The sequence below is a fragment of the Heliangelus exortis genome, chromosome 21 (assembly GCF_036169615.1).
Source record: "Heliangelus exortis chromosome 21, bHelExo1.hap1, whole genome shotgun sequence".
NCBI classification, from domain to species: domain Eukaryota; kingdom Metazoa; phylum Chordata; class Aves; order Apodiformes; family Trochilidae; genus Heliangelus; species Heliangelus exortis.
Window position 1 is genome coordinate 3599341 of NC_092442.1, and position 23004 is coordinate 3622344.

Here is a 23004-nt window from a genome sequence, read left to right on the forward strand (position 1 = left end):
TTTTGTCAGAAACCTCTTAGCTGTCATTTTAGTCCAGATAACTAGTTTAGGTGTTGATCTACAGTAATGTCTAATAAAATTCCAGCTTTCCATGTCTATAAACAAAAGGAAAGAAACTTCACTAACTCATCTTGAAAATAAAATGTGGGATCTAAAACTTCCTGGGTGTGTTCTACTCTTAAAAGGAGAAGTTTTGGACTGTTCCTGCTTGTTGTAAAGTTATCAGAATGGAGCTTTTAACTGAACTTGTTCTGTGAACTTCCTAATTACATTGTGCAGTGCCTTGTTTATAAATAAAACAGGAGTATTGCTTACCCTTTTTTTTTTTTTTTTTTATTGCTTCTAGGATGATTTAAGGAAAGAAGACTTCAGCAGCATGAGTGCTCAGTTATTGTATAAAATGTTCAAATCCAAGACAGAATATCCTTTGCATAAGGCTATTAAAGTTGAGAGAGAAGATGTAGTCTTTTTGTATCTTATTGAAATGGATTCACAGGTAAAGTGAGACATTTTTTTGGCTTTGCTGTTTCAGATCACTCCTTTCAAACTGCTGCTCTGAGCTTTGTAATTGATTTGTGGCACTGGTTCTTATTTGCATGTTTATCACTGCCATAGCTACTTCTGGGTATGTAATGGAGGTCTGGCAGTAAAGGCTTCATAAAGACATAGCTAAAAGTGTTATGAATCACTTCTGGAAACATCTTAAATGCAACACCTTGCATCTAATAAAATCTAATATTTGATACTGCTACCCCTGTTTGAAATTGAATGTTCTAATAGCCAACTTTGCTACTTCATGGCAGTTCAGTAAGCATCATTTCTTTGAACAAATGCTTTGCCTTTTTTATTGAATGTTCTAAAGTAACAGGTATTTGTTCTAAAGTAACAGGTGTTTGTCTAAAGAGCATTAAATAACAACTAATAAGCTGTTCCTCCACAAGGGGGAAGGAAGAATTATTGAAGTATTAATTAGGAACAGTTATTTAATTAGGCCTGTAAGATGCTTCAGATCTCAATTGGGAGCTGGAACTATAGCAGTACTTAGCACCCTTAGGTGCTAATCCATTTGGGATTTAAAGTGTCTTAAAGGAATAATTGAATAATTCCTCTTACTACTATGTTGAATATGCTCATACAGGCAGCATCTTTTAGGAGCACACTGTCTTGCTTCCTGTGAGTAAAACAAGGCCTGCAAATAGAACTCCTGTTTGCTCACTGAACAGCCCTCTGGGAAGGCTTTTGTGTGGTGATGCTGATCTTCTGGTTGTGTAAGAAACCTCTGTGCAGCACAAGCATTTTGTGTTAGAGCTGAAGGTCTAGCATTGTGGTCATTGGAATGGGCTGCTAAAATATTGTGTTGGGCTGGTGAGAATACACCCACCTGATGTCAGTTGTCTGAATTTGTCTTGTAGCTTCCTGGGAAACTCAATGAGTTGGATCACAATGGAGATCTTGCTTTGGATCTGGCCCTTGCCCAAAGACTGGAGGGTATTGCAACCACACTGGTCAACTACAAGGCTGATGTGGATAGGCCAGACAAGAGAGGCTGGAGTCTACTGCATAAAGCCATCCAAAGAGGTAAGTAAATAAGATATGAAGCCTTCTTAACTTGCAGTTGTTCTCAGTGTGGAATATATATATATTTCAGAGTCTATTTCTGTGTCATGTCATAGTTAGCACTTCAGTGAGAAAATTGTAGTCAAGGGTGAACTTTGTCCTGATTTTTTTATTCATTTACTTTTAAAAAAAAAAAACTTTTAAACTCTTATTTGGGACCCAGAAGCTAGCCTGCTGGCTGGTGAACCAAACTTGTACTACATGGCATCCAGAAGATCTGGTATTGTTTGGAAAATAAAGAAACATAGGGAGATACTGAGAATGTTCTAATTTGGCATCCATCACTCTTTCAGACAAGCATGACAGCCTTGTCACAAAGATGAAGCCTTTTTCTAGACCTGGGCTGAATGCAGCATATTTTTTTTTTTTTTATAACTGTGAGGGTCCTTGTTACTGGACAGAAGGTTTAGGGGAGAAAAAACTGGTGGGAAGAAGATGAGCAGATGAGGTGTTTCTCTGCTGGTTTGAAGATGATCAGAGCTCTGGTTAACAGTAGCATAGTTACCAAAGTGGAGTCTGAGTGGAAAATACATCTTGTGAGACCTGGAGCATGACAGGAGCTGGGTGCCTAGGCTGCAGTACTCTGAAGGCTTTGGGACAGCAGCATTTTCACCTGTGGCCAAAGTCTGGTAAAAATCTCTAGTGAGTGCCTGCAACTCTGTCATCTTCAGCAGCTCTTGTTTCAGAAAGCCAGGCACTGCAGAAACCTTACCTGTGACTGGACCTCATGGGGATTGCAGTGCTACAAAGCAAAAGCATTAATTTAATTTTAACAACAAGCTCTTTGGGACTCTTGGAAATAGTTTTGTTTTGTGAGCTCAAAATACAGCTCCCAACTTCTTCCTTTAATCTCCTACATATCTAAACAGGGTAATGCTGGTGTCTGTCTGATCCTGTGAATGAAACTTCAGCAGCAGGAGTAGGAGACCTTCTAGGCATAGGTCAGTGTTGTGGTGGCTGCAGCCCTATAAAGCACTAGAAAGATTGCAGCAGGCTGCTTTTCATACTTAATACTGGTGTTTGTCCTCTAGTTCTAATGTCTGCTTTCAGTCTAAGCTAGAGCTCTGAGAATGAATGCTTGCTTTTTAGTAACCAAAGCTTCAGTGAATTAATCACTGTTAACAATCACATGTCCTGGAAATGGAGCTAAAGCAAATTGTCTAAAGTTGCCACGTGATTCTTACTTCTGATCATTAGAGTGGGACTGTCAGATCTGGAAATCAGAATTTGGATTTTTGGTTTTTGCTGGCAGAGATAATACAGCAGCCTTTATTACTTAGAAAGGGGAAGAGTTTGCTTTGTTCTCCAGGCTTGCATTCAGGGCAAGCAACTTCTGAATATGTCTGCTCTAAGCAGTCTTTGGAGAAAGGGGAATTAATATTATCCTGAAGTCATTAATATTATCCTGATCAAGTCCAAGGTGTTGTGTGCTGAAGTGGGCCCAAGTTCTGACTTCTGAGAAGCTCTGAGGAGGGAGTTCATAGGAATGCCATGCATGGTGGGTCCCATCTGCCAGAGCCCTTACCCCATGTGTAATGAGGCTTAAACTTCAAGAGCAAAGACTGTGGTGTCCTGTGTTTCTGTAGCAATACTGAACAGATGGTGACTAACTTCAACTACACATTTCTGACTGATGCTCTGGAATAGCACCTTTTGTTCAAATACTACTTGTATGTTTAGTCTCAATTTGTCCAGCTGTGCATTAAAGCAGCAGTGGATTTCTGTTGTCAGAGGAACTAGAACACTCTGAATCACTGTAACAAATAAACTAGTGTGTGAAGTTGTCACATGTAACCTCTGGCTAAAATGTTTTGTTTTTTTTTTCCAAGGGTTTGTTAAACAAGGGGTTGAAAGACTTTCATCTTGACTTTGCAGTGAAGTGTTCTTGAATTGCTAAAGCATTTTAAGAGCAGGCACTTGTAGATTGGGATGGTTGAATGGTATAGAGGGGAAATCATGTATATCCATTTTCTGGACTTTTATATAGGATTCCAGTGTATCCATAAATAACCTTATTTTATTTCACAAAAGGAGATAAATTTGCTGCCAACTTTCTCATTAAAAATGGTGCCCGTGTGAATGCTGCTACACTGGGAGACCAGGAGACTCCTCTGCACCTTGTGGCATCTTACAGCCCCAAGAAACATTCACCAGATGTCATGGCAGAGATGGCTCAAATAGCAGAGTCCCTTTTACAGGCTGGAGCCAATCCAAATATGCAAGACAGCAGAGGAAGGTAAATACTGGGTGAAGTCTGCTACCAGTTCAACAGCTCATACTGTAGTGATGAGATGCAGCCCTCTAAGAGCTTGCTCAAGTTGGTCAGCAAAGCACAGGGATTATTGGAAGCAGGAAAGGTAAATTGATTAATTTAGTTTGAGACCTGTGGGTAGCAGGAAAGGTAAATTGATTAATTTAGTTTGAGACTCAAAGCAGAAACTGGGAGCAGTTGATTTGTTGGTGCACAGGGCACACAATTTGCCTTTATGGAACCACTGAAGAGTAAAGCAAGCAAACTGAGGTGACAAGTAGTGTTCCTGGAAGGTACTTCTCTTCAAAGCTGTCAGTGAAACTGATATTATCTGCAAGAGCCAGTGCAGTGTGTTTGCCTGAAGTGTAGGGCTTGTGAACTGCTTTACAAGTTAGATTGGACTGGCAAACAAATAAATAAAAATATATGGAAGACTTGGAGTGTTTGGTTCTGATAGCTCAAGCTCTTGTGCTTTTGCCTCGAAGGTCACTTCTCATTAGTGTAAAGAACTGCTTACTGCTAAATGAATTGGAATCATGTCTGCTAAAAAGACTGTTCTTTGAGATGTACTTGTGCCCTTCTGAAAGCAGAGACAGCAGTTAACCCCAGAAATCTGTAGTGGTCATGTTGGTGAAGCAGCTCACTTATCACTAATGTACTTTGCTCCAATTGCAGAACACCCCTACATGTGTCAATTGTGGTCAGGAATGAGCTTGTATTCAGTCAGCTTCTCCAGTGCAAACAGTAAGTCTCACTTGCATGTAAAATACACTAAGTTTACCTTGTAAAGTGAAGATAAAAACAGTGGCTTAACAACTCATCTGTGCCTTTTGGCCCTATCATAAGGACAGCAGTAGGCTTGGGATGCAAATGTCTAAAGGCATTGCACCATTTAAGAAACCAGAACACTAGGAGCCAAAGAAGTGTTTTTCATACTGTCAAGAGAAAGCAGACTGCATCTTGGTGGTTTCCAAAGAGTGCTTGGTGAAATGGTGTAGCAATAACTTAATTTTTAGTGGAGCTAAAAGGAATAGTAAGCATCCCAAAAATGTCTGAATTTGTTGTTCAAGTTGGGTTCTCCTCAAAGCTAACACAGGTGACCTCTTTTTTTTTAGAAAAAAAAGGTGATGAAGCAAAATGCTTCATTTAACTCACTTTCTTTGTAGTTGAATTTGCAGTTCTTGTACATGATTTACTGAAATAGAAGAGGATTTGCCTCTTTGTTACCTTTGGGAGTCCATTTCTACCAGGGTCAGTCTTCTCCCTGGAGCAATGAGCTTAAAGCTAGTAGTCACTAAAAGGTGCTTTGTTTATTTCAAAGTATTTGTAAATTCTCTGAAGTAACTGGAGCTACAGCAGGCTTCTTGGCAAGCAAAAGTTGTCAGTGAGTAGCAGACAAACCAGTACAGCTGTTCAGACACTTGAGACTTAAGCTGTATTGAGGACCACTTTTAAAGGTATAAATTGGGGAACATTAACTCTTATTTTTAGACTAGACTTGGAACTGAAGGATCATGAAGGAAGCACAGCTCTGTGGCTTGCAGTTCAGTATATCACTGTATCCTCTGATCAGTCTGTAAACCCTTTTGAGGATGCCCCTGTTGTGAATGGAACCTCCTTTGATGAGAACAGTTTTGCAGCAAGGTTGATCCAACGAGGCAGCAACACAGATGCTCCAGACACAGTCACAGGTAAAAGAGAGGTTTGTATTTCTGTGTAGGTGGAAGGCTTGTAGGTTAATTACTTAATGCTAATTGTGCTCTGAGGAGCTGAATGAGGCTGCAACAGCATTTGCTGCATAATAGGTGGTAGGTGGTAGTAGCTTTAACCCAGAGCTGGGATACTGGCTGTTCCCAAGCTGAGCTTGACTGGCAGGAATTGACAGGAAATCTGGACTCTTTGCCAGCTTTTAACATCCTCTTTACTGTTTCAAAATGGGTAGTTGTTAAATGGTAGTGCACGTGACAGTCCAGCATTGCAATGGGACAATTAGTAGGATGTTCCCTTTTGGCTTCAAATTTTAATGTTGTGAAATAGTGGGAAAGGTGCTAGCACTGGTATCAAACTTAACTGGTATCATACTTAAGTATCATACTAAGTATCATACTTAACTGGTATCAAAGTGTGGTTGGAAAAACACTCTAACAGTGTTCATGGTTTTCCTTTAGGAAACTGCTTGCTTCAGAGGGCAGCTGGTGCAGGAAATGAGGCAGCTTCTCTCTTCCTAGCAACTCATGGAGCAAAAGTCAACCACCAAAACAGATGGGTAAAAGCAGAAACATACAGTCCAAGTTTCCTTATTTCTCTTCAGAAGTAAGATAACAGAGATCTCATGTTACTAACCATAGCTCAGAGCATGCTGGAGCAGTTGCTGAGCTTTTTGCATGTCTTCAGGTGATCAGACTAGTGATCACCTAGTGATCTTACTAGTGATCAGACAACAGCTGCATTCTTGTGGAACTGTTCTTGCAGCATCCCCAGTTGCTGACATGTTTTTAACACTTCCCTCAGTGCCTGTTGGTAAAACTGTTTTCCTTAACACAGGCTAACTCGTGTAGTTTGAGGTCCTGAGCATCTTCACTGCTCTTCACACCACCTTTTCACCCCAATTCTTTTGGACATAGTAGTTTAAAAGCTACTTCTGGGTTTTATGTCTCAATCTGTTCACCTGATACTTGTTACAGGGAGAAACACCACTGCATACAGCCTGTAGGCATGGCCTAGCAAACCTGACAGCAGAACTTCTGCAACAAGGAGCCAATCCAAACATCCAAACTGCAGAAGCAGTGGTTGGTCAGAAGGATTCATCTTCTCCAGCAGCAGAGAATGTTTATCTGCAAACTCCCCTTCACCTGGCTATTGCTTACAATCACCCAGATGTGGTTTCTGTCATTCTGGAACAAAAAGGTAAGGTTTTTTTTGTTTGTTCAGGCTGTATTGATGCTGTCATGGATGGGTGTGTGTCAACAAGGCATCTAAAATGTCTTTTAACAAAGCACTAAAATCATGTCTGTCTTTAACCATTGGCAGAGGGCTGGAGCACCTCTCCTGTGGAGACAGACTGAGAGAGTTGGGGTTCTTCAGCCTGGAGAAGGCTGAAACCTTCAAGTACCTGAAGGGGCTGCAGGAAAGCTGGGGAGGGACTTTTTACAAAGGCATGGAGTGATGGGACAAGGGGGAAAAATCTTAAGTTGAAAGATGGTCAAGCATTAGGAAGAAATTCTTCACTGTGGGGGTGCTGAGCCCCTGGCCCAGGTTGCCCAGGGAAGCTGTGGCTGCCCCATCCCAAGGCCAGGTTGGATGGGGCTTGGAGCAACCTGGGCTGGTGGGAGGTGTCCCTGCCCATGGAAGATGATCTCTAAGGTCCATCTTAACCCAGACCATTCTATGATTTGAAGTAGAACAATTAGTTAGATTGGATAAACTCAGTCTTTAAGCTCAAATCATCTGCTTGCTAAGACTAGAAAATTAATTTGCCCATAAATCTTGCTGAATTCTCCACTGCAGATAATTAACACTTAGCCCCAGGTTGTATTCTGGCAGTACAAGTGAGATCTCTTTTTCTCTTCCTGTCAAAGCATTTAGTTAAAGTAAACACTGGAACTGAATATGGATAAAGGCATTTTTCTGCAGCAATATTTCTGCCACCCTCTTTCAGTCAGAAGCTTTTTTTAGAGTAAACCAGTGTTGTAGTAGTTGAGACTTGAGTACTGAAGTACAAGTAGATGCCAAATTATGAAATGCTACCAGTTCAGCTTCTTTCTGGCAGCAGGAAGGGAGTTCAACTGCTGAAGCAAAGCCTATTTTGTCTCCTACTATAAGTAGGATTTAGAGGGAGTAGGTGAATTGAGAAGATCCTCCACCCAAGGGAGCTGAGGAGGAGGGATGCTGCCACCATTTTGCAGTGTAGCTTCCACTCTTCATTCTCAGAGCTTTGTATAAACCACTCTGTTTTGAAATGGAGGTAAGAAGGGGGCAGGTGAAGCTAGAAATTTGAATATTCTTTTAATGGAAATATTATCATCAGGCAGTAGTGGCAGTATTACCCAAATCCAAAGCAGTATCACTTTTGAGAAACAAAAAGATCTTGCTCAGATATTTTAGACTGCTAAAGGACCAACCTGCTTCAGAATGTGACACTCCTAGGGCTTTCAGTGTGCAAGAGATTGCTCTACCTCCTTATGGTTTTTTTTCTAGCTAATGCTCTTCATGCCACCAACAACTTACAAATTATTCCTGACTTCAGTCTGAAGGACTCAAGAGACCAAACTGTGCTGGGCTTGGCTCTTTGGACAGGTATGTGCCTTCCAAACAAGGTGACAATTTACAAAGATATGGTAAGACTTTAAGGACAAAACAGCAGTTGTGTGTTCATGTCCTGGCTTATACTGCTAGCAAGAAATTTAAGGAGAGCTTTAGATGTTTCTTCAGCTTAAGAAACAATGTTCACATCTGGCTTACTGATTTTTATTTTATTTTTTTTAATTTTTTTTAGCCCTGCAGCTTTCTTTGTTCACTAGCAGGTAGCCTGTAGCCTCTCACTCCACAGCTCTACAGTACAGTTGTTCTGCTGTCAACTCCCTGGTAGTTTTCTTATCAGATCACCATATTCAATCAATCTTCAGCAAGTCTGTAAATGAATATTCAAGCTGGGCAGGGTTAGGAGTTGCCTCAGCTCACGTGTGGAACTTTTATTAGGGCTCTAGCACTGATTCCCTGCATCTCTTTAACAGTCCATTACTGAGAACTAATAAAGCTACAAGGATTTAACTGTCAGGGTGTCCTTTTTGCAGAACTGAAGGTAAAGCACTGATGAGCTTTAACTCTTTAGGCATGCACACAATTGCAGCTCAGCTGCTTGGCTGAATATTCAAGCTGGGCAGGGTTAGGAGTTGCCTCAGCTCACACGTGGAACTTTTATTAGGGCTCTAGCACTGATTCCCTGTATCTCTTTAACAGTCCATTACTGAGAACTAATAAAGCTACAAGGATTTAACTGTCAGGGTGTCCTTTTTGCAGAACTGAAGGTAAAGCACTGATGAGCTTTAACTCTTTAGGCATGCACACAATTGCAGCTCAGCTGCTTGGCTCTGGGGCATCCATCAATGATACAATGTCAGACGGACAGACTCTGCTCCACATGGCAATCCAGAGGCAAGACAGCAAGAGTGCACTCTTCCTGCTGGAACATCAAGCAGATATAAATGTCAGGTAGGATCTGAACTGACACCTGGGTATGTGTTTAGAAGTGAGCAGTGAGCAGTGCCTCTATAGAATGGCTTGAGGTTGGTTCCAGATTATGATCTGGGCGTAGTTATGTGTTTGGTGCTTTTTATGGCACAGGCTGAGGGATTACATACATGAACTTGGACCTAAATGTAGGTCCACTGGTCCTATTTATAGCTCCATTGGGCAGTACCTCCTCGTGAGGCTGCAGAGGGAGGTGCCATTTAATTCTAGGGAGAAGAGAATTCACTGTAACAGACTCTCAGGTCCTAGAGACATAGTACTGAGCTTCTATAGTCTCATCTCTTTGCCAGCTCGTTGGACCTGCAGGATTTCTACCATTTAAGCTAATTAGATGTAGCTCTAGCAACAAGTCTCAAGATGGAACTTACCTCCCAAGTATCTCCAAGTTGATCTTAGACTGAACATTTGTCTCCTTACATGACTGACAGGCTGTCTTTGAAATTTGGCAAGTTATACTGTAGTCAGTGTCATGGGGACAAACTGCCTAATGCTGCTGTTCTAACTTCAGGTTTTTAATAGTTTCTATTGCTTGAAGTGTTACCACAGTGCAGAGAAAACTGTTTTTAATAATTTCTATTGCTTGAAGTGTTACCACAGTGCAGAGAAAACCCCACTTTGGGGTGGGGGGGTGTTTCTAAAGGAACACTGTTCAAATAATGTCTGTGCTTGAGGAAATGGCAGTGTCTCTGAGCTAAGAACAATGTGTCTGTCAAACTTGAGAACAATGTCACTTCCTGCTAAAGGAGGGAGAGGGAGAAAGGTGAACTACATAGCTTTGATGAAAAAATTGTGATGTGTTGGCTTGGCTGGAGAGATGTTCTAATCACAGCAAAAATACACAAATGAGGAGCTAATTCTTGGCTTTACTAATAAACTACTGTGACATGAGGCCCAACTTTATAATGTGACAGTAACACACTTCAAACTGTACCTAATACAGGACACAGGATGGAGAGACTGCCTTACAGCTAGCAATAAAAAACCAGCTCCCTCTTGTGGTTGATGCTATCTGTACCAGGGGAGCAGACATGTCAGTGCCAGATGAGAAAGGAAATCCTCCTTTGTGGCTTGCCTTGGAAAATAACCTGGAAGATATTGCATCAACTCTGGTAAGACTGTCAGTTGACTTCATTTAGTGCATCTTTTGTGCATCTTGTTAGCAACAAAGGGCTCATCAGCAAAACCAAACTTAACACATGGCAAGAATACAGCAGTCCAATACTGCTGTCTAACTTCTAGAGGTTTTTCTTCAACAGAAGTTTGTTTTTCTTGAATTCTGTAGTTTACATAGCCAAGTATCTTTCAGTTGCTGGAATAAAACTACAGAATATGCTCTCTGGATTTCTTATTCTGGAAAGAGTAAGATTTAGGCTGATCTACTAAAATCATTGGTCTGTAGCATACCAGACTTGTGTAATCATCAGTTTAAAACTGAACACCCAAATCTGTGCTTGATTTTTAGTGCCTCTTACAGTTCCATCAAGAAGGCTTTTAAAGCCTTGTGTTTACTTTGAAGACTACTCACTTTCAGGCATAGGTGATTCAGCAGGAGAGTTCTTAGGAGGCACAAATGGATTTCCTTCATAAGGAAGTTATTTTGAAGGCTTTGTCTCCAGTATCCAGTTGTTGCCTGTTAGAAGCAACTATTTAAAAGCTGCTGGTGACCTGAGTAAGAGATACTGTAGCTGCACTAAACCATTTGTGCTGCTATTGGATGAGAATCTTCATGGAGACAGCACTGAAACTACTCATGTGTAAACCTTGTTGACAGTTTTTAAAGTGGAGTGTAACAAGTCTTGTTGAAGTGAGTGGTTCAAGTGAGTAATTCTGTAGTGAAACACAAATTTTAGAAATAGAGTTCCTGAAAAACCTCTTTTTTTTTTTTTTAACTGAATGTATGGGAAAACAAGTAAAGGGGCCAGACCTTCAGAGGCAATGTCTGGCTTTTTTTTTTTTTTTTTTTTTTTTCCCCCCAAACTTGCTTAAGACTTGTCTATTCAGAATCCATGGGGGAATATCTGAATTGCTAGTGAACAATACCTGATTTAGTGTTACAGTAGTAATATTTAGTAGTAGTAGACCAATAAAATATTGGTGTGGAAGACATGGAAATAGCTGCCTGACTGTCAAGAGAGTAGACAAGGCATCTCAAATTCTACCTCTAAGGGATAATGTTTCAGAAGCATTAGTCAAAGACTACACAAAGTAGCAGGAGCCTGCTGGAGACATAAAAAAAGCCCTTGACTGCCTCTTTGTGCTTCTCCTTCCAGGTGAGGCATGGCTGTGATTCAACCTGCTGGGGATCAGGACCAGGTGGCTGCTTGCAGTCCCTGCTTCACAGAGCTATTGATGAAAACAGTGAACAAATTGGATGCTTTCTCATTCGTAGGTCAGAACCCCTTCTAAAATAGAAACTTTTTAATGTGCTTGTACATATTTTGCTGGCATAAGTGACTTGGATGCTGTTTTGACCCAGAAGCAGGTGTGTGCTTCATGAGACTTTTGGTGGGTGAATGGCACTTCTCAAAGTTTACTGATCTTAGACACCTTCTGCCAGCCCTATTAGCATTATGTTCTTGATGAGAAACTAAAAAACTAAACCCAGCAACTTGTGCATATTTAGAATGTGTCAACACTTGGTGGATCAGCTCTTGTGAACTTCTGACACTTGTTTGGAACTGTTAAAATCTACATTAAATGTAATAAATAGACTGTATTGTGTTTGATGGTTGGACATGGTGATCTTAGAGGGCTTACCCACCTGTGACAATTCTGTGGTTCTGCATTAGTGGCTGTGATGTCAATAGCCCCAGAAAGCCAGGCCCAAATGGAGAAGGGGAAGAGGAAGCTCATGATGGACAGACACCCCTACACTTGGCAGCCTGCTGGGGGCTAGAGGAGGTGATCCAGTGCCTTTTGGAGTTTGGTGCCAATGTCAATGCTCAGGTATGTACAGAAACTGCACAGTTTCTTTAAAGTTGATTCTTTGCCTCTAATGTAGTGAAAACAAACTTCCCTTTCTCCCTCTCAGCTGTGTGTTTTGCTTGATAGCTGAAAGTTGAATATCAGAAAAAATTTTTTTACTGTAAGGGTGACAGAGCCCTGGAACAGGCTGCCCAGGGGGGTTGTGGAGTCTCCTTCACTGGAGACATTCAAAACCCCCCTGGACACGTTCCTAGGGGATGTACTCTAGGGGGCCCTGCTCTGGCAGGGGGGGTTGGACTAGATGATCTTTCCAGGTCCCTTCCAACCTCTAGGATTCTATGATTCTATGAAAGAACATCCTTCTGTTGTGGCTGAGCTGGTGTGATGACAGGCTGCAGTTCTACTTTTTCCTGTCCCTTGTTGCCAGATCTAGTACTTACCTGTCTGTATGAGGTTAATTCAGGCAGCTACACTGAAGGAAAAGAATGATACAAAAAGCTTCCTGTAGTGTTAGCTTTCTGATGTGATGATTGCAGTTCAACTCTCCTGCCCTTGGTGTGATTTAAAGGCAGGAGCAGGGTTGTATTCTGCTGCAGTTAATTGTTAGGTCAGTTGCAGTGCAGACATCCAGAATACTTCTGTTAGTATGTTTTGGAAGTGCCTTTTGTTACTGAGTAAACTGAGGTGATGTAACTGAGTTACACATCATTTTTGTAATCCTTAAACAGAAGCTTGGCAAAGAGCAGCAAAAGAATGAATGCACAACATTTCTAAGCCCTGGTGCTACTGAAAATGACATCAAAATGAATGCTAGAAGAGATTGGCAGCTGCAAACAGATGCCCAATACAGACAAATTATTAAGCACCTTACTTAAATTTTATAGGCTTTAACATACTGTTTGCCTCACAAACATGCCTGATGCTGTTACACTTTCAATCAGGAAACTTTCAAGTGTTCAGTGTTCAGAAAATTTGGCATTTGTGCCCAAGAGTCAAGCTGAGGAAGTATCTGTTGTGCTGAATGCATGGAAATGATACCTCACATTTATATGCTCCAGTCTGTACATTGTTATTTTGGATAAAAACTGAATTCTACAAATTAATACTGTGAAGCATAAACATCAAATTAATACTAGTTTGAAAACATCCCTTTGGAATGCTTGGTTCTGATCTTGAATGCTCATTTCTGCCCCCCAAATATCTGACTACATGAGAAATTATTCTGAGCTACTTAAATGACTATAACACAGGATTGAGGTCAGCCTCTTTGGAGAAAAAAAATACAATTGGCATCACATGCAGTGTGGATTTGAGCTCCCACTGCAACTGTTTGGTGTCCCAGCCTAACTTAAAAGCTTCCTCTGATTTTCAGAGTTGGGGAAGGATTTGTCTATTCCTGAATCTTCGTATGACAAACTTCCTGGTTTCCTTCTAGGATGCAGAAGGAAGAACTCCAATCCATGTTGCCATTAGCAACCAGCATAATGTTATCATTCAGCTGATGATTTCCCATCCAGATATCAAGCTAAATGTACGTGACAGGCAAGGAATGACTCCCTTTGCCTGTGCTATGACTTACAAAAATAACAAAGCAGCTGAGGCAATTCTGAAGAGGGAGCCAGGAGCTGCTGAACAGGTAAGCTGGGAGTACTCAAAGCATGCTGGGGGTTCTACCAGCAAATTCTGCTTTCTCATTTTGTAGCTTTACGTGCAATGAGGTTTGCAAGGTGCCAGTCTTCAGTTGCAGGATTTATTTAAGGAGACTGTAGGTTTGTGCCTGCTGTTTGTGAGGAGGAAAATCAAAGATACAGTGTCTCATCTAACTTCATCTTGTCAGTCAATTGAGGAGCAGGCATAGGTGTATATAAGGAGAAAGGTCTCTTGTGGTCAACTAATAAAATAAAATGTGTTACCTGGCTTTCCTAAAGCTACCAAAATAGAAACCCTAAATCAGCTGAATAATAGATGTTATGCTACACTGCTGAACTCTAAATCCTTCACCTATATCTTCAGGCTTCTGGTGTGATACTACATGCAGCTGTTCAGAAGTTTCTTCCTAGCCTACTTTAATGATTAGCAAAATCTTCCACTACTTAGTAAGTTCTTGTAATATGTTTAAAATGTGGTTACAGATACACTCAGTTCCAAATATACTTCAACATCATCTTTAAGACAACAACATGCACTTGGTATGGAGTCAAAAAATGAATGCACTTTGCATCAGTCTGGCACCATTGCATCATGCTTCCTTCTCCAGTGGTAGCTGCCAGAGTGATTGAAGTTTGTTTCATTTAATTGAGTTTATCATTAACTGCTGCTCAGTGCTTACTACAACAGCTGTTAACCTTTTCTCTGTCAAAATATTCTCCTGTGTGTGGCCAAGAAATGACAAGGTTATGAAGAAGAAATAAAGGAGTCTGAAGCACACTAGAGTGAGCAGCTGCAGCTGATAATTTCTCCAGTTTATTTGATAGTTATCAAATAAGTTTCCAGTGTCAAGCAGTGAAAGGAAAAAGACTCTACAGTTCACCTCAAATAGAGAGATTAGAGAGAGATTAGAATAGAGAGTATTTCGTGATGAAAATACCTTCTGCATGAAAATTCCCTGCTCTACAGGAATAATGGATTTCATTTCCCATCCCTTTTCTGCCACAGGTTGACAACAAAGGTCGGAATTTCCTCCATGTAGCTGTTCAGAACTCAGACATTGAGAGTGTCCTGTTCCTGATAAGTGTCCAGGCTAATGTCAACTCTCGGGTCCAGGATGCCTCCAAACTGACCCCTCTGCACCTGGCTGTGCAGGCTGGCTCTGAGATCATTGTGCGTAACCTGGTAGGTGTTGAAGAGTCATTTTTAAATTTTTTCTACCTAAAAACCCACATTGGGCCTTAAGGGGCATTGTCTGTAGGCTGGAGAAGTCAGCCAAAGGTGAGACCACTTTCCTTTTTCTTGTTTTCTTTCTTTATTTTTTTCTGAAACGGAAAACTTTCTGTAGTTTAGACCATGAGCACAAGTTGCAGCAGCTCACTACTGATAGGTTTTTACACTGGAGAATTAGATGTATCTGTACATTAGAGTCTTGTGTGCTTCATTGGGAGAAATAAACTGCTGACCAAGAAAGAACTGAGACCATCTTTGAACATCTTTCTTTTTCCTTGACAGCTGCTTGCAGGTGCCCAAGTGAATGAACTGACCAAGCATCGTCAGACAGCTCTGCACTTAGCAGCCCAGCAAGATTTGCCCACAATTTGTTCAGTCCTTCTGGAGAATGGAGTAGACTTTGCAGCTGTAGATGAAAATGGAAACAATGGTAAACTTCTAAAGATTTCCAAGTAGATACTTCAGTAGATTTATTAACAATAATATGTCCTAGTGGTGGAGAGAGCCCTCTGAACGGGCTTATCCGTTAAAGATGAAAAGGAGAAGGAAAGTCCAAGAAATCAAAAGTGGAAGGAGTTTTGGAGAGGGAAGGTGGGGAAGTGGAAGGGGAGTGCTTAATGTTATCAGGCTGTAATTTCTGCTGATATTAACTACTTCAGGTTCTTGAAGCTTCTCTTCTGCTTTTCAGCTCTCCATCTGGCAGTGATGCATGGCCGCCTAAACAATATCCGGGTCCTCCTCACAGAGTGCAATGTAGATGCAGAAGCCTTTAATATTAGGTAATTAGTAGAGTTTTAACAGACTAAAAGAACCACCATGTATTTTAAAATATGTACTGGTATGACTCTAAAAAAAAATCTCCAAAAGGTTTGGCTTGGATGATAGTATTCATACACTAATTTTCCAGTGAAGTGTGCAGAGCATGCAGTGTGTGAATTATGTGGAAATGAGGTATACCAAGAAAAGGAAGTTAAAGGAGGTAGTTGTGTATGGTGCACTGAGACTTAAGCAATGCTACACCTAACTGGAAACCCAGCATGGTTAGGTGAGTAACTGCAGTTACTTGCAAACTTGAATCAGAATGGTGAACTCTTTTTTCCCCAGGGGCCAGTCACCAATGCATATTTTGGGACAATATGGGAAAGATAATGCAGCAGCCATCTGTGACCTCTTCTTGGAGTGTATGCCAGAATACCCTCTAGACAAACCTGATGCTGAAGGAAACACAGGTAGGTGACATTCAAACTTCAGTCACTCAAGTCATATGTGTTGCTTTTAAAGGTGGAATAGTCGACAGCTGTATGTTAAATCCAGGAAGGTGCAAACATTACACAGAAACTTAAGTATTAAGATCCTACTCTGGACTGAGTCATAGAATGATAGAATCATAGAATCCTAGGGGTTGGAAGGGACCTGGAAAGATCATCTAGTCCAACCCCCCCTGCCAGAGCAGGGCCCCCTAGAGTACATCCCCTAGGAACGTGTCCAGGTGGGTTTTGAATGTCTCCAGTGAAGGAGACTCCACAACCCCCCTGGGCAGCCTGTTCCAGGGCTCTGTCACCCTTACAGTAAAAAAATTTTTTCTGATATTCAACTTGAACCTCCTATGCTCCAATTTACACCCATTACCCCTTGTCCTATCACTGGTCACCACTGAGAAAAGCCTAACTCCATCTCCCTGACACTCACCCCTTACATATTTGAAAACATTGATGAGGTCACCCCTCAGTCTCCTTTTCTCCAAACTAAAGAGACCCAGCTCCCTCAGCCTTTCCTCATAAGGGAGATGTTCCACTCCCTTAATCATCTCAGTAGCTCTGCGCTGGACTCTTTCAAGCACTTCCCTGTCCTTCTTGAACTGAGTGGGACAAGACCTAGGACTTTTTTAGCAGGGAAATATCTGGCTTTTATTTTTCAGTGCTCCTGTTGGCTTACATGAAGGGAAATGCAAACCTGTGTCGTGCAATAGTGAGAGCTGGGGCTCGCCTGGGAGTTAACAATAACCAAGGAGTCAATATCTTCAACTACCAGGTTGCTACAAAACAGCTTCTCTTCAGACTGTTGGGTAAGTTCTAGCTGGTACAGTTGGAAAGTGGGTTTTACCTTATGGTTCTGAGATATCTTGGTGGAGGAAAGAACATCTGCCAGTAATTCCAGAGGGATGAGCTTCTGAATATTCTACTGCTTTAAGAGAAACAGTCATTTTTGTGATGATCAGCTGAAAAGCTTCCCAGTGCAGATCTGTCAAACTTTAATATTACTTTTTCTCTAAGGATAGACATGAAGAATCATGACTGGTTAGTTATAGCCTAATGTAGCTTAGCTTATGTATTGTTTTTTTTCACTTTTGCCATACAGTTGCTGTGAAAAATGTGATGTCAGTGAAAGCAACTCAAGACAATAACTATGGCAGAAGAGAAAAACCCCTCCTTAGTGTTCTCAATGTCTGAGCCCATTTTGCCTTTACATTTTTGCCTCTAACAGATATGCTGACAAAAGAACCTCCCTGGTGTGATGGCTCCAACTGTTATGAATGCACTGCCAAATTTGGAGTCACGACACGAAAGCATCACTGGTAATGTGACACATCTTGCTGTGCTTCCTGGGAAATGGATCCTTCTTCCAAATGTAGCTAGGCTTGTACCTTCTGGTGGTTTAGGAAGCCTCCATGTTGTTAATGTAGGTGTATTTTCAGTAACCCTGCTGAAACATTCCACTCTGTCCTAGCTGTTAGATCAGCAACTGGTGGGCTGCCTGAAGTTGTATCTTAAGCAGTTTGGGCTGTTAATACTCTGGTTTGATAGAAATGAGAAATATTAGTATTGAAAGAGAGAATTTGGATCCCTGCTTGCAGTAGTGGGGCTGACTTGTTCTGAAACTCCCAGCTTGTGTCAGGGGTCTGTTTGTAACATGGAAGTGGCTGAAAATGCTGATGTGAGTTGCTGTTGTGTAGACTTGAGTTGCCATTCCTTAACTAATCTGAACTTGTGTAAAATAAGCTGGGTTAGGTGGGTGTTAGGTAAGATTTTTCTCTCAGAACAGATGAGGCTGCTCAGTGTTCCAGAGGAACTGCACATCATGAAGCAGTGCTGGGTGACTGGTACAGAAGCAGTGTGCAATAATTAATTGGTAGAGACCAGAAGATAGAAGAAAAACAGCATTTCAGTTGCTACTGCACCTTTTTAGTGCTGAAGAATATCAGACAGCATGAACCCTGGTGTTTGCTAGGAATGAAATCACCTTTTCCTCCCACCCCTCTTCTGTCCACAGCCGACACTGTGGACGCCTGCTCTGCCATAAGTGCTCAACAAAGGAGATTCCTATCATCAAGTTTGATCTCAACAAGCCAGTCCGAGTTTGCAACATCTGCTTTGATGTCCTGACTCTGGGAGGAGTCTCCTAGTATGCTCTGGAAATAAAGGGATTCCCAGTCAGTGCTCTGGACAGCAGCTCTGCTTACAAGCCCTCTGGATAGGGAAGAGGAGGCCTATACATGTCTTCTGCAATAGACTGAACTAATTAAGGACCCTGTTATGATATATTCTGGTATAAATGACTTTGTATGACTGTAAATGTATTGGGCTGTGATAGACTTCACTAGGAATTCAAGTGGATTGTTGAAACCAAATGACAAAAGAAGTTTAGACCCTCTTCTAGTTGCAGTGGGGTATGGAAGCTCAACTTGTTAGGCTGGTGTTTGAAATGACCCAGAACAGGTCTGTCCTTGACGTGGTGCTTTGCACTGAGCAACTCTATTAAGTCCTGTGGCTTTCAGGCTGCTTAGTAGAGATGGCATTAAGTTTCAGGGTAACCAGGTATCTTTCTTTGCTTTGTCTTAAAGATAAATCTTCCCTTTCTCTAGAGCAGACTTTTTTTGGGAAGCTGGACTGAGCTGTTGCAACCACTGTTCATTTTGAGAAACTCTTCAGAAAAGGGGGTAGTTCAAAGCATAGCTCAAGAATTGTGGCCTTACAACAGAAAGCTTTATACCATCTGATGCAAAGCAGTCAGAATTGCAGATCCACACCTTGTTACCTCCTCAGTAAATGTCTCATTAGCTTTAGCATGTTCAAGAGAAGTGCAGGGTTGTTTTAGCCAGTAAATACTCTTGCTGATACCTGCTAGAGCTGTCAAAATCTGTGTTGCACTTTCATATTTACATTGCTAGTCCTTCCAGGTCATGAAACTCATAGAAATGAACCTGTGTTGAAATGCTCAATGGAGAAACACTAAAACTGCTTAAGTAGGCAAACTCACAGTACAGCAATAAATGCTGAAGTGCATTATGAATCCCAGGAGGGACAGTAGCACTTTCCTTTGGTTTAAAGACCCTGGTGAACTGCTGCAGGAACCCTACCAGTGCAGAATGTGCTGCACCTCTAGACATTAAAGTTGGGTCCAGTTTCAGTAGGGTTGCTTGTGAGTGGGAGTGTGCTGGGAGGCTTCCCATTAACATTGGGTCTCTGGCCTTGAAAGAAGGATTCTGACCTGGCAGTGCAGGGCCAGGCATTTGGATTGAGCTGTGGTATTTGGATCTAGACTGGTTGTGCTCTCTTAAACATGCTGAATGTGTAACATCACATTTTCTTGGCCACCAGGAAGAAACTTGGCTGACAGGTAGGGTTATGGTTTGGTGGGCAAAGGCTTCAGTCTGAAAAAATGGGTACTTAAGCAAAACTAGATGCCATGGTAAGGCTGTTTTTCTTCCCAAGAGATGAACCTAGTTTAGACTCAACTCAGCATTCCTCATCTCTGCTCCATGAACTGGTGTGCATTTTTTTTAATGACTGTTATCTCCAGTGTACAATATGGACATGATGGTGAGATATTACCCTATTGGGGATGGGGACTTGTCAATTTTAAAGCAAAATTAGATGAGAAACCAGACTGCTGCTCTGATGGGAGACTTGCTTGAGGCTTTTCTCCAACTTGTACAAGAGAAGGATGGGAGAGAGTGTAATTGCTGACATTTGCACGATGAATTTCACATCAAGTCTCACTTGATCTGCACTTTGATCTTCCAATATGCATATATTATAACTGGAATCTCACCCTTGCAACACTAGAGAAGAATAATGGATGGTGATACAAACTTGCCTCACTGTTTAATGTCTGTTGATGTCATGTTCCAGCAGAGGGAACACAGCTGGCCTCTAGCACAGTTACTGATACAAATGGTGCATCTCTGGCATAGTATTTGGGGTGTAAGAGCTGGAAAATAATGGTGTCTAAAGCATTTAACTGCAAGATAGCTTGTTTGGTTGGTTTTTTTGAGTGAAATAGGTGATGGAAAACATTGTACTTCTAGTCCATTGCTTCCTGATGGGCTGGAGTATCACTGGTTGCAGGTCTCTAGCAGTGAAGGAGAACACTGGTGGGGAAAAAGTGCATTTGGGGTGAGAAGTCTTGACTGTTGTGTATCCCATGATAACATGCTGCCTTCCTTCTTGGTTTGGGGCTGTGGATTGGTAAGTGTGTGCTCAGAATACTTCAGGATAGTGATAAAAGAGTGTTCATGCAATGCTGCAGCCTCTGGGCTTCAACTTTGTTGGCAAACTGCACAGTATGAACTGCTAAAGCATTTAAATATTGTTTTTTCAGTGACTGGTGGAAGAGGGAACAGGGAGCTCAGTTGTAACAGAATAAACAACCTTTTAAATGATGAAAAAATTCAACATAGCTGAATGGTAAGTCTAAGGCTGGCTAGTTGCTCTTTTAAAAAGTATATTGTTAATTATAACTATCTGGGAAATGTATCATGCTCCTGGCTTGCTGTTTACATCCACCACTGTACCAGCTTTCTTTCTCAATGAAGTCTGTAAGGAAAGTTAAGGTTATTGATAAACTAATGTACAGCCTGAGGCATTCATTAAATTCAAGGCAACTAAATTCAGCAAATTGGATCATTTTGAAGTGCCTTTGAAATAGTTTCCTTCCAGCCAACTGGAAAGAGCTTTCTGCCAGAGTTACAGGGGGAAAGCTCTCAACTTGAACCAAACCCCAAGTTAGTTCTCTTGTAGTTTATCAGCTAAAGAGTTGACCCAACCAAACAAAAGGTGGGGCTCAGTCCTGGATGCACTCTATCAAGTATTGGTCTGAACTCTCAGACCTCTGAGATTTTTGGGGGAGTTTTGCAGGAAATGCTTCACTCCAGGGTACAAATGGGAATGGAGGCACTTGGTAATGTACTAGTGGTCAACACATTTCTAACTCCATAAACAACTGCTCTTCCTTTTTGTAGCATACTACAGTTGTGACCAAAAACCCCATCCCCTCCTGACCCTGCTGTTTTTTTAGTGGTATCCCTTAACTTTAAGACTCCAGTCTGCCAAGCATTGAATAAAGAGGTCTCTAAAAACAAAGGTCTGTCCCTGGGAGTGATGCTGTCAAGCCAGGCTCTTCAGTGGAAGCCTGTGGTGGTTCATACTGTAGCTTTTTGTTCCCAGACTGGATTCCTGTTGGTTGCAGTCATCCAGCACTCTTGCACAAGCACAAAACGTGGTCTGGCTTGTTTTAATTTGTGTATCTGAAAAAGGTGTAGTCACTGTTTCACACCACTAAGTGGAGTGAGAATGTTAAAGGTACTAACAGCAGTAGCAAGTTGCTGGCTAAAAGCTGACAGATGCCTTAATGACTTCCTGTGCTGGAGAGCAATGGCTTGTATGACTTCTCCTGTAGTCCTTATAAATTAACATGTAACAATGTGGGAGGCCAAGGCTGGGTTGGTTTTGTAGATCAAATGTTAATAGGCAAGTCCTCTTTTTCCTGTAACCAGCAGAGTTGGTACTGCAGCAAACTCATCTCTAGAAAAATCAGAGCTTGTGTGAGTGACAAAAATAACAACCTTCTAATACCCTCTGTGAAATAGAAAAGGAAGTCTTAGAACAATGGCATTTTATCTGCAACGTTTGTCTGGGGTAACTGTAAAAATGTATTTTTCCAATATGCATTACTTTTGTTGTGTAATGGTTCTACTTGTAATAAAATGCATAACCAGATCCTGCTCTGTGGGGTGGACACCTTGTTAGGAAAATATCTCCTGGAGAGACAGCTGCCCCTCTGCAAGCTCTCCTTCCCCAGGCACAGGAGAACCCTGCATGGCAACTTGGATTTTTTTTTTTTTTTTTTTTTTTTTTTTTTTTTTTTTAATGCTGAGATTATTCCAGGCATTCATTTTAACATCCAGGAACCACTACAGCTCTTCTTTTGGCTGACAAGGTGTGCTGCTCTAGTTTATACCATGTGGTCATCTTGAAGACCTTCTACTGGATGTACAAATAATCATCTTTCCTGAGACCATCCTCATGGCCTCTGGGCCAGAGCTGGCTCCAGGAATAAATTGGTTTTTGGCTCAGCTGTGTTTTATTGGGCAAGCTCAGAGTAACAAACTGGTAGTGCAGTCAGTCCTGTACTGGGGGGCAGCTTTGCCTCCTGGAGGAGTGTAGCTGCTGCAGCTTTACTTCAGGAAAAGGAAAGCTTCAGTGCAACAGCAAAATTGACCAAAACAGCTTGGGGAGTTTGTGATGCATTAAGGCTTTTATTAATAAAAAATTCTACTGAAGTACAGATGAATGGTGAGCTTTATTAGAGTGTTGACCCCAGGGTAAATAGCACTGTTCTTCCCACCCTGTTCTGCTATAGAAGAATCCAGCAGAGCTTTTACTTTTGCTGCTCCAAAGATACCCTTGGACTACTTCAGGTCAGCAGGGGCCTCTCCCTGTTTGCTTTCACAGCTGACAATCCTTCTGCAAGCCAAACCTTCCCCCCCTTTTTTTTTTTTTCCAAATTGTTTCCAAACACTAAACTGAGGAGTAAGGTGTGAATTGATTTTCAACCAACCTTAACAACACCCTCCTGTCTTTTTTCCCTGCAGCAGTTTATTTGATTTTAGTGTAGCTTTTAAGATGGAAATAATCCTGATAGTGTGTCAGCACTATTTGCATAGAGCTCAAGCATCCAGCAGGATGAAACTTGCTTGGAGTTACAAAGCTGATGCACCTTTACTAGAGCTCCAGCTTGTGATGCTGACTTGCCTTTACAAGCTCCTTGTTACAGTATTTAATAACCTGGAATTTACTGTA

General features: G+C 41.5%; 1 protein-coding gene across 1 annotated transcript in view; it reads left to right on the forward strand.

Annotated features, from left to right (window-relative positions):
• ANKFY1 (ankyrin repeat and FYVE domain containing 1) overlaps positions 1–21921 on the forward strand; it is a 33467-nt gene extending 11546 nt beyond the window's left edge. Inside the window, exons 6-25 of the mRNA XM_071765163.1 lie at positions 347–496; positions 1413–1578; positions 3649–3853; positions 4544–4612; positions 5360–5559; positions 6037–6134; positions 6553–6775; positions 8066–8164; positions 8926–9079; positions 10059–10227; positions 11389–11507; positions 11908–12064; positions 13479–13679; positions 14699–14875; positions 15206–15353; positions 15612–15702; positions 16028–16152; positions 16842–16988; positions 17408–17498; positions 18194–21921. Coding sequence (XP_071621264.1) covers positions 347–496; positions 1413–1578; positions 3649–3853; positions 4544–4612; positions 5360–5559; positions 6037–6134; positions 6553–6775; positions 8066–8164; positions 8926–9079; positions 10059–10227; positions 11389–11507; positions 11908–12064; positions 13479–13679; positions 14699–14875; positions 15206–15353; positions 15612–15702; positions 16028–16152; positions 16842–16988; positions 17408–17498; positions 18194–18326 — 2922 coding nt within the window. The 3' untranslated portion in view covers positions 18327–21921. The remainder of the gene's footprint in view (positions 1–346; positions 497–1412; positions 1579–3648; positions 3854–4543; positions 4613–5359; positions 5560–6036; positions 6135–6552; positions 6776–8065; positions 8165–8925; positions 9080–10058; positions 10228–11388; positions 11508–11907; positions 12065–13478; positions 13680–14698; positions 14876–15205; positions 15354–15611; positions 15703–16027; positions 16153–16841; positions 16989–17407; positions 17499–18193) is intronic.
• Positions 21922–23004: the final 1083 nt, after the last annotated feature.